This window comes from Micromys minutus (genome assembly GCF_963924665.1).
Source record: "Micromys minutus genome assembly, chromosome: 15".
In the NCBI taxonomy this organism is placed as follows: Eukaryota; Metazoa; Chordata; class Mammalia; order Rodentia; family Muridae; genus Micromys; species Micromys minutus.
Window position 1 is genome coordinate 4,363,467 of NC_137984.1, and position 12,200 is coordinate 4,375,666.

General features: G+C 43.4%; 1 protein-coding gene across 2 annotated transcripts in view; it reads right to left on the minus strand.

Annotated features, from left to right (window-relative positions):
• Positions 1-7,296: 7,296 nt before the first annotated feature.
• Positions 7,297-12,200, minus strand: part of SLC18B1 (solute carrier family 18 member B1) — a 29,516-nt gene continuing 24,612 nt past the window's right edge. For both annotated transcript variants that reach the window (XM_080929222.1, XM_080929223.1), the window contains 5 exons: positions 11,170-11,265; positions 9,696-9,770; positions 8,614-8,707; positions 8,476-8,525; positions 7,297-8,124 (listed from right to left, as the gene is read on the minus strand). In XM_080929222.1, coding sequence (XP_080785348.1) covers positions 8,058-8,124; positions 8,476-8,525; positions 8,614-8,707; positions 9,696-9,770; positions 11,170-11,265 — 382 coding nt within the window. In that variant the 3' untranslated portion in view covers positions 7,297-8,057. The remainder of the gene's footprint in view (positions 8,125-8,475; positions 8,526-8,613; positions 8,708-9,695; positions 9,771-11,169; positions 11,266-12,200) is intronic.

Sequence of the window (12,200 nt, forward strand, 5' to 3'; positions counted from 1 at the left end):
ATACCAATAGTCTGCAAATTATTACACAAAATAGAAACAGAAGGTACGTTGCCCACATAATTTTGTGAGGTCACAGTTACCCTGATACAAACCACATAAGACCCAACAAAGAAAAAGAATTATAGACCAATCTCCCTTGTGAATATAGATGCAAAATTTCTCAATAAAATACTGACTTCAGATTGCAAACCAAATCCAAGAGCAAGTCAAAAGGATCATCCACCACCGTCAAGTAGAAATGGTTCAACATAAGTAAATTGACAAATGTAAAATCTACCGTATAAACAAGTTGAAAGACAAAAATCACATGATTATCTGATTAAATTCAGAAAAGACCTTTGCCAAAATCCAATACGCCTTCCTAACAGAGTCCTGGAGAGATTAGGGATACAAGGGACATACCTCAAATAATTAAGGCAGTTTAGAGCATGACTACAGCCAATATCAACTTAAATGGGAAAAAAAAAAAAGACCGAAAGCAATTGAACTAAAATCAGGAAAAAGTCAAGGTTGTCTACTCTCCTCATATCTTAGCTACATGAGTAAGACAATTAAAGAAAACCAAAGAGACACGTATTGGAAAGAAAAAAGTAAAGTATTTTTATTTGCACATGATAAGATGGTATAGATAAGTAATATAAGTAATTCCACCAGGAAACTCCTACAACTGATAAAGACTTTCAGCAAAGTTAGCTGAATACAAAACTAACTCGAAAAAATAGGTAGTTCTCCTATATACAGATGACAATTGTGGACATATATTTTTTTTTACAGCCTATTTTATTAAAGGTTCAACCTACCCTCTAGCCTGCTAGAGTTAGTGGAAAAGGAAGGTTATCAGGATACAGAAGAAGTAGACCTGGTTAAAAATAGTGCTTTAGGGTGATTCCAATCTTCACTGTTCTCAGTCCAGTCTACTAGCAAACACCAAACATGAATCAATATCTCAGACCAGTCCATTTATCAGGGACCACACACAAATCAGCAACTGCAGTTCAATCCAGAAGAAACCACAAGGCCCACCAATAGGTCTGGATCTGTGGAAGCAGAAAGAAGCTGCAGTTACCTCATCTTTGGTGAGTTTCTCCCTATGAAGTCACCACAAGCAAAGCTCTGCAAAGTAATGCAACACAAACCAATACATGCGTGTTATCAGCAAGAAATAGTGAGGTGCAGCAAAGCTAACCAATGCTTGAGCTCCCAGTATTGTAGGGGTGTGTGTCATATTTCACATGCCTGCTATAACAAAACATCCTTTCACCTGTGTCTGTATACTGACTGATTTTCTGTCAGTCTGACACAGGCTGGAGTTATCACAGAGAAAGAAGCCTCAGTTGAGGAAAAGCCTCCATGAGATCCAGCTGTAAGGCATTTTCTCAACTAGTGATCAAGGGGGGAGGGCCCAGCCCATTGTGGGTGGAGCCATCCCTGGCCCAGCCCATTGTGGGTGGTGCTATCCCTGGCCCAGCCCATTGTGGGTGGAGCCATCCCTGGGCTGGTAGACCTGGGTTCTATAAGAAATCAGGCTGAACAAGCCAGGGGAAGCAAGCCAGTAAGTAACATCCCTCCATGGCCTGTGCATCAGCTCCTGCTTCCTGACTTGCTTGAGTTCCAGTCCTGACTTCCTTTGGTGATGAACAGCAGTGTGGAAGTGTAAGCTGTATAAACCCTTTCCTCTACAACTTGCTTCTCGGGCATTATGTTTTGTGTAGGAAGAGAAACCCTGACTAAGACAGTCTGCTTCTGGAAAACATTCTTTGACATGTTTACTTTAGCAAAACATCTCCAGCAAACCATTTTTTAATATAACTGACTTTCCAAAAACAAAACAGAACTTTGAGACGTTTCTTTGTCAAACTGTCTAAGAATGAACTATGGAAGTTACACCTTTCACAATAGTCTCAAATAATATAAAACATCTAGGGGTAATTCTAACCAAGCAAGTGGAAAACCTGTATAACAAGAACTTCAAGCCACTGAAGAAAGAAACTGAAAGAGATATCATCAGAAGATTGAAAGATCTCCCATGCTCACAGATCAATAGAATTAATATAGTAAAACTGGTCATCAGACCAAAAGTAATCTATAGATTCAATGCAATACTCATCAAAAGTTCAAGTCAATTCTTCACAGGCCTTAAAAAGACAATTTACAGACTGATATGAAAGCATATGCATAGGCATATGCATGCCACACACACACACAGACACACATAGACACACACACACATACACAGACACACACAGACACACACACACAGACATACACACACAGACATACACACACAGACACACACAAACAGATACACACATACACAAACACACACACACACACAGACATACACACACAGACACACACACACAGACACACAGAGACACACACACAGACACACACACACAAACAGATACACACACACAGACACACACACATACACACACACAGAGACACACACACACACAAACAGACACACACACATACACACACACAGACACACACACACACACACACACACACACACACACACACACACACACACATTCTAGCTAAAACTACCCTAAACAATAAAAGAACTGTTGGAGATATCATCATTCTTGATTTCAAGTTATACTAATAAGCTATAGTAATAAAAACAGCATGGTGTTTGCACAAAAACTAACACATCAATCAATGGAATTGAATTGAAGACCATACCTATGAACACCTGATATTTTTATAATGATGACAGAAATACACACTGAAAAAAAAAGACAACATCTTCAACAAATGGTGCAGGTCTAAGTGGATGTTGGCCTGTATACTATCATCTAGCACAAAACTCAACTCCAAACGGATCAAGGATCTTAACATAAGGCAAGATACACTGCACCTGATAGAGCAGAAAGTGTGGAAGAGCCTTGAGCTTGTTGGTACAAGAAAAGACTTTCTGCAGAGACACAGCATAGGAGCTAAGATCAACAATTAATTGATAAATGGGAACTAATGATGTTGAGATGTTCCTGCATAGCAAAGGACACCATCAATAGGACAAAGCAGCAACCTACAGAGTATTCCTACTAATGTGGCCACTTAAAGCATTTAAACTGCTTTCCTAATCCAATGTTCTAAAGTCTACATTTATCCAAAGAAAAGCATAGTCAGGTCTATCCCAGCAATGCCCAAGTCTCTGGTACCAATTTCTGTCTTCAGGGTTTATTGCTGTGAAGAGGTACCATGACCACAGCAACTCTTCTAAAGGAAAGCACTTCACTGGGGCTGTCTTACAGTTCAGAGATTCAGTCAATTATTGTCATGGCAGGAAGCATGGCAGCATGCATGCGGACATGGTGCTGGAGATGTTAAGAGTTCTATATTTGAATCAGCAGGCAGATCCAGAGAGACCTTACACCTCCACCCCTAAACACACCTACTCCAACAAGGAAGAAATTCTTAATAGCATCACTCCCTTTGTGTCATTTTCATTCCAACTACCACAGAAGGCAATCTAAATCAGATTGACAAAAACCAGGAGAGACAGAGTCCCAACCTGCCATCTCTTGTCATCAAGTAAAGTTGCAAGTACTAGAATTGGGTTACACTAATTGAGTTGTTGGCCAAAGGGGTCCCATGAAAATGCTCAAACAACCTATTGATGAGATGATATAGTTTGCTCTTTACAAACTGAAAACCAGGTCCCATTGCTGAAGACACAACCACACAACTCATTAAAGATGGAGCTACTGAAGTAGAGCTTACATAGAGTCCTCAGTCCTAGGTGCTGGTGTCCTTCGGTATGGGAACATACTCTGCAGCTCTGAAAAGAGAAATGTAAACACCAAGCCACAAACCCTTTGATCTTCAAGGGTGTCCTGCTTGCAAGATAGGCTGGGCAGTAGGGGTACATAGCTTGTGGGAATAACCATCTAATAACTGATTAGATGGTTATTAATAACTAAGACCTACTCTGCAAGATGGACCCCAAAGCCAACACTGGTTGAGTGACAAAGAACGTGAGACTAGACAGGACCTAGGGTAAAACCAAATAATTCAGGTCTAAAAAGAGAAATGTAAAGTAAAGGTAAAATTCCTCCAATGACATTCTTCTACATGCATGGGTCAGTGCCTTGCTCGGTCATCATCAGAGAAGCTTCCTTCTGCAGCAGATTGGGACAGATACTATGGAGACAGTGAGAGACTTTGGAATACTCATCGCTGAAGGGGATGTCTCCATAAACTCCCTCCCCTAAGATCTCAGGCAACAGCAAAAGATGAGGCAGAAATAGTTTAAGAGCCAGAGGGGATGGAGGACACCAAGAAAACAAAGCCTTCTAAGTCAACATATGCAACTCTCATATGAACTCAGAGACCGAGGCAGCAAGCCCAGGGCCTGCATGTGTCTGCACCAGGTCCTCTGTACATAACATGGCTTCCAGCTTAGAGATTTTATTGAACACCCTGAGTGTACAGATGAGTGGGTCTCTCATTCTTGTGCCTTCTCTTGAGCTCTTTTCCTCCTATTGATTGATCTCATCCAATTTCAATGTGATAATTTTTGTTTTATTTTGTGCTTTATTTTGTTAGATTGTTTTAAAGTAAATGAGTGAGTGAGTAAGTGAGTGAGTGAGTGAATAAAAACCTTAAGAACTGACCTGTCATTTATTCCTGCTGAGAGAGGGAAAATCCATTTTCTCCAATAGAATAACACCAGGTGTATCAATTGCTCTACAACAGGCCTCCTGTTCAAGAATAGTTGGCCAACATAAAATGGAAATGGACAGGCTTTTTAAATATACATTTGTTTGATTACAGTTTGGTGTTTTGTTTTGCTTTTATCTTTTTTAGTGTGTTTTTAGTTTGTTTTCTTGTCGCGAGTGTGTGTGTGTGTGTGTGTGTGTGTGTGTGTGTATGAGAGAGATAGAGCACATTATTGTATTGTATTTTTGTTTGTTTTTTTGAGAAAGAGCTTAAGGTTGGGTGGATAGAGAGGAATCTGGAAGGACTAAGAGGAGGGGAAGAATATGATCAAAATATATTTAAATTTTTAAATTTTAAAACTGTTTTAGACAATAAAAATATAATAGTAAAGACATTCATAAATGTGGAAGCAGAGATGGGGTGGAAGCCTATCAGTTTGGACTATCTCTTTTGATTCACTTGGACTCACTTTCAATTCAATGAGACTGTTAACAGGTTCACTTTCAGCAGAGATAAGGGTCTGTAGGAAGAGATTGCTCCAATTGTTCAGCTCTCCAAGGTAAGACCAACACAGTGTACTTAATCACAACCAAATCCAGAGCTACCAAAAAGGAGCAGCCAGCCAACTTCAGCTAAACTCACCACAACTAGGCAAACAGCCTTCCCATGGCCAGTCTAAACCACTATACCTCAAAAACCAAGGTTAAAAAAATGAGAGAAATTTAAAGTGTCTAAGTTATGAAGTTTACTGCACTTAATAAATACGCTTGCCAAGGCAACTCCCAGAGCCTGCTTTACTTGGATCCTGAAAACAGAGATAAATATCTCTCACCCTGAATGTCTTGGGGACAAATGAATTTGAGAAAGTCCCACTTCTGGGAAGACAAATGTATAGGGGAGGGAGGACATTTCAAATACGTAGTCATGTTCTCCATAGGTTGCCACAGTTGTCTGGCTAGCAACTTTTGCGTCCACCAGTGACACCTCCTCTTGCACACTATTCCTGTCAGGGACCTTATTCCAGAAAGGTTCTCGAATTTCTGATGGCCCCAGAGAGATCACCTTTACCACCACCTCAGTTGGCCCAGCAAAACTGTCCATTCAGAGCCTCTCAGCCCACTGTAGATCTCTGGAAGTTGAAAATATTTGACTCCATGGGAATCAGGGATCCTTTTCCAGTGGCCATGTGAGACCCAGGATCACAGTGTCCAAGGGGAGGAAGAGGAGACGAAGATGTCTGGACTTGGTGATTGACACGGACAGCCCAGGCAGCCTCAGGACATCTCAAAATTTTACACTATTTTTTTGTCACTTATCTTACATGGCAATGAAATGTTGAGTGAGGAAGAGGTAAAATGGCTTGATCTGAGGCACATGCTAAAAGCAGCTCATCAGGGCTGAGAATGAGGAAAGTTTTCATGAAAAGCATGAACCCTTTGCACTGACACTGGACTCTCAACCCTCAGTGGCTGGTAACCAGTACCAGGCAGCTGCTCTATTAGACTGTTGGGAACAAGCAAAAGGAACTTATTCTAAGTGCTACCATTTCATTTTTTAACATGAGAAACTAAATTCAAGGTCCCGGGCCCTAGGGGAGCTGCGGCCTCCCCTTTAGCTGAACAGCTTCTGTTGTAAACAGTTGTCTGAGTCCAGACATCTCAAGAACACCTTCTCCATCTTGCTGGTGGGGTTAAACAAGTTCAGGTTCCCAAGCCTAGGAATGAACAATTAGCCCATTTCTTCAAAAGTGTTTTTGTCTGTTAACCAGTAAAGAATATAGAACTTGCTGTTATCTAAACCAAGGTGCATAAGTTATAAAATATAACCAATTGCCTGGTGTGCCCTAATTAACTACATGCAGCTGATCTCTCCTTTGTCTCCTTATCATTCTGAGCCCCGGACCTGAGGTCTAGGAGAATAAATTAAGGACCTTAAAGATGGGTGTCCCGGATATGGCCCAGGTCTCCAACATGTTCTCCCTGGCTTAACCCATAATGGAAAAATACAACTGGATATCACTGGAGCCCCACCCCCCAGGTACCCACTCACTTTGTTTTCCCTTCCTTTGAAAATGTTCAGAACCCAAACTGAATGTCTCCCTGAGCTCTCACAAAACAAGGCTTTTATTTTAAAGCTTCCTACCTGAAGTGAGTTTTCTCAGCTTCCAGTCTGAACCCAACAATACCACTATTTTTTCTATTGAGTTCTTCTATTGAGTATCAGTACCAGCTACACATTCTTCATGTTCTTGCTCTCCTCCCACCGCTGTGTGTTGCATAAGGGTATCATTATGTCCCTGGTACCTATCTATGTAAGGTTGATCCTGAGAAAGAATTCAGAGGTAGTTCAGGGATTGTGCATGTAACCCAGTTGGTACAGTGCTTACCTTGAATGTACTAGGCCCAGGATTCAATATCCAGTACCCTGTGTACTGGTGCATACATGCTAATTCCAGGACTTGGGAAGTGAGAGGCAGAAGGATCGGGAATTCAAGGTTGTCTTCAGCTACATGATGAGTTCCAGGCCACCCGGAGATACTTGAGACTTTGTTTCAAAAGTGTTTTGAATGAAGACAAGAAATAGCTAAACCAAAATCATTTATTCTATTAGAAAGGAAATGTAGCTACTATGATAGGAAAACGAATTGGGAGGTACAAAGTTGACATTCTAACTTCAAGTGGCAGCAAGGATTTTCTTTGAGGTCAGAGGGAGTATTTCTCCAACATGGAGAGCAGGGCTCTCTCTTGGTTGGGCGGAGGCAGGTATTGTCCTGCGTCGTGACGGGACACCTGTCCCAGGAGTATGAGGAGTGGTGATCACAATAAGCCAACAAATTAAGGGACGAAAACAAAAACCCGCTAAGATCAGAAACAAACAACGTTATGCAAATGATGCATATAAGCGGGATCATGACCAGAAATATCACAAGACCCAAGTGGTCATTTTTCCTGGACCTGCCATGCAAACGCTTTAGAAAAACTAATTTCATGAAATTATTCGTTCTATTTTATATGTTCAATGCGAACTAAATAGCTTCATTTCTTTTTCCACTTAATCGACTTTAAGAGACACATTCACAGCATCTGTGAACTTGGAGTGAAAGGCGAGGACAAGAATAAGAAATCAAAGACGATCCATAAAAGCACCCCGACGGGCAAGGCTGGTCTTTTAGAAACACCGGCTTCTGTTGGTTCACCCTCTCTCATAGACGATCCGACAGGCTGCCTTGGCAAGCCAGCTTTTCAGAACTACGGAAGCACAGCCTGGCTCCAGGTCCTGTAAACGCCGCTTTACACTCTAGGGCGCGGCGCAAGGGCCGGAAGCACGGATCTCCAGCCTGTGCTGAGGGTCACGCGGTCAGTCTCCCCAATTCAGAGCTTGCAAGGCTAGGTGTCATTGGGCAGGAGAGCAGCTTGTTCCTCCTCGGTGCCAGGGATGTTCTGAGCTTTAGATCTACAGAGAAAACAACAGCACTGGTTTTCCTTAAGAAAACTGAACACAGCAGGAGGTGGTGGCTGTGGACAGGCCTTTAATCCCAGCACTCAGGAGGCAGAGCCCGAGATCTCTGAGCTCAAGGTCAGAGTTCAGGGCCAGCCTGGTCTACATTGTGTGTTCTAGGACAACCAAGGCTACACACAGAAACCCTGTCTCAACTCTCAGCTCTGCCCTAAAAGAAAACTAAACACTAAGTACCTACTTGACCCCCTGAAATCTAATAACATGCAGGATAGAAAATAATACTTCTTTTCTACTCTACTGAGCTAATTTCTTCTTAGAGGAAAAAAGTCTGGCAGTTGACCATACCTTCTCTTCGCTGAGTCCTCCCAGAGGTAAAACAAGGCCATCGCAACACCCTTTAAGGCAATGAAACACTGTCAAAGTCAGTCGTCCAAGGTGTGTCTCCGGAATGGAAGAAAACCCCACACATCCCTGGTTACTCACACTTAGCAGAGTCCACATGCCTTGTATACCTGCTGCCCACTCGAAACCGATTTTCTCACACAGAAATCCGCCCAGGATAGGTCCTGTGAAGGCACTAGCAATGGGAGAAGAATGTGTGAATAGCCAACAGTGCAAAAATGATGCAGAACACTTGGGCTAGAGATGTGCCTCAGCGGTTAGGAGCACTGACTGCTCCTTCAGAGGTCCTGAGTTCAAATCCCAGCAACCACATAGTGGCTCACAACCATCTGTAATGGGATCTGATGTCCTCTTCTGGTGTGTCTGAGACAGCTATAGGGTACTCACATATATAGGGTACTCTTTTTTAAAAAAAGATGCAGTCACTGGTCTTCCTTCAATTAGAACAACAAAGGTTGGACATAAACTAACCCTAGGCCTGGGTATGGCTCAGTATTAGAGCACTTGCCCACAGTTTGTAAGGTTCTCATTTGATCCCCAGATCCTGAGTAGGGGTGGGGGGAGGAGAGAGAGAGAATACTGATTATTAGACATTTGTAAAAGTGGAGTTGCTGCTGTGATGTTGGTGGGTGACGCTGGTCTGTTTTGGGGGTGGGGGTGCACTACACAGGACAGCACCCATAAGGTCTCTATCTTTATGTGGGTTCTCGGGACCGAGCTCAGTCTCCAGGCCTGTGTGGAGATCGCTTTACCTGCTCAGCCATGTCTCTGGCCCCTGTTCTCCCTACTCTTAACACCTGAGTGGGCTCAGTACACAGACTTTGTACTTTGCTACTATAGCGTGCAGTGCCGGGTCTGGTAGAAAGGAGAAATGAGCAAACACACAAGCTAGTGATCAGTAGAGGGTGTGCTTTCCGAGGTGACATGTGACTCTGCTACTTTACCCATCAGCCGACGCACCGTTCCTGAGGGTGTCTTGGTTCAGGGTGAAGTTTGCTGACACACTACACTTGGAGTCCAACAGTGTGAACTAGAATTCGTGCTCTGCCCGGGTGAGCTTTTGCTCTAGAGAGCAGCACGCCCCTTCTTGGTGGCTCTGGTTTCTGCTTTCCATCTGTCCCTGAGAAATGGCACTTTCTCAGGTGCAGACGCCATTCACTTACCCAACTGACCACATGGCACCGAAAAGACCAGACACGAGTCCCAGTGTACTTATTTTGTCTTCAAACCCATTTTCACTGTAGAGAGAAACAGACATAATTCATCGTGGAAAGGAAAACTGGAGAACTCGTATGGAAAGACTGACAGATCCATTGACGCAAACCAAGTATCATATGAAGGAACTAAAAATAAGAACATCCCATTCCCAGCCTGGGAGCTGGAGGAGTGACTCAGTGGTAGCTCTGAGCCTCCTAGCAGGCCCAAGGCTCTGCGCTCAGTTAGCAGCACAAAAGGGACATCAACCCACACAAAGAACATGAGCAGCTGAGGAAATCCGGGAGCAGGCGAGGTGGCTCTCCCCTGTTTGTCCAAGTGGTCATCTTTGAAGACATGCATACAAGCATCATAGATACATATGCACACAAATGCATGTCTGCGTGCAATGACAAGGAAAAGGGGGAACTAGGCTAGAGGAGAGGGGGATCTGGGAGGGATTGGAGAAAATACAGGGAAGGGTGAAATATGATGTTAGAATCTCAAAAATTAGCAAACAAAATATTCAAATCAAATCTGAAGGCATCTCCATAAGATAACTTAACTGCGTCTGTATAACACAGAGCCGTATCCTATCGCACTACAAGCTAAGAGTGTGTCTGAGAAACTCCTCAGGAGGATGAAGACAACAGAGGCTGCTCTGAGCAAGTGCAGAACCCACTCTTGCCAGCACAGTCAGACCTCAGTGTTCATGAACATGCCACCACACAAGGAACAATGGCCAGGGACAGACATCTGCTCACCCAGGGCTCTTGAATGGCTCTCCTCCAGTCAACAGGGGCAACAAAGAAACCTCTCCATTTGGCTCTGGATTTTTAAAATTATTCACACACACACACACATGCACACACAGATACACACACATGCAAACACACATACATGCACACCCACATACATGCACATAGGCATATACACACACATACATGCACATTGGCATACACACAGAGACACACACACAGGCACACAAACACATGCACACACATACATGCACACACATGCAAACACACATACATGCACACCCACATACATGCACACATACATACATGCACACATACATGCATGCACATTGGCATACACACAGACACACACACAGGCACACAAACAGATACACATACATGCAAACACACATGCATGCACACACACACACACACAGGCACACACATACACACCCCACCTGAGACACACAGCAAGCCAGGCATCTCCCTTTAAGCTACTCTGCCTTCCAGCACACTGTCACTAGGTTGTCACCAGTATGATCTCCTTATTACTTATCTGATTCTTATCACAGTATTTACAAGCTGTGAAACCACGAGGATTTACTGTTGGGCCAACACCTGGTGGGACAGAACAGCTGAGGTGCGACTGATGATCTGACCCCCAAGCCCGTCACACCGCAGCTCTTCAGACAACCGAGAAACTTACTATGCACAACTCAGCATCTCTGGGAAGGTCGGGATGATACTCATTCCTGCGGAGACGCCGTTTACAACTAACGCCAACACGAGAAGCCAGAGCTGACTGCAGAGAAACGTGGGGGGAACGAGGCATTAGCATTTTAAGACACAGAAACTTAAGTCCAAGAAGGGCAGAATCGCAAAATGGCTGGGCTTCTTCACCTTGCCCCTGGCACTCACGGAGAACTCACACTGGCGTCTTACACACTGCTGCAAATGCAGCTCGTGCAGTACCTGAAGTCACTTTTGGTCACACATTTCACATACATGTGGTTCATCGTACATACTGCATATCTGTAACCACCCGGCCAGCTCACAATGAAAAAAAGTCTGTACAACGCCAATACCGTTGCTCAACTCAAACTTTGATTAAACACAGGAAAGAAGGGAGGGGCAAAGAAAGACCAGAAACTGTTATTCTGTGCCAGGCTTTATCTAAGTACCTGACAGTCGTTATGCATTTAATCCTTGTCAGGTCTGTATTGATTAGCTTTAGTTCCTTTTTAAAAACTGTAATAGTGTTTCTTTATTTTGGAAGGGAGGTTGCCACAGTGTGTGTCGAGGTCAAAGGGCAACAAGCACGAGTCAGCAGTTCTGCCCTGTAACTCCTGGAGGGAAGTCCTGGAGAATTCATGCAAGTTCTCAGACTTTGCAGCAAGTATCTGAATACGCTGACCATGTTGCTGGTCCTGGTTGCTTTCTGTAGACAAGAAAGCTTAGGCTCTTGGAAGTTAAGTGATTTGTCAAGTTCTGCTACCAGCTGACAAAGCCAAAATTCAAATCCTGGTCCAGAAAGTTCCAAAATCACCCCTTCCAGTGGCAATGTGTTTCATCCTAGAAGGATGTGAAGAAGCCTAAGAGCCTCCCTTTGTTCTGACAAATTTTAATAAATAAATTATAACAATTACGCTTCAGTGAGCACCCACCACATGCCAAGAGTGACCAGGAAACAATAAAAGCCTCAGTTCCCCTCTCAGTGAGTGAGAAAATTAAAAAACA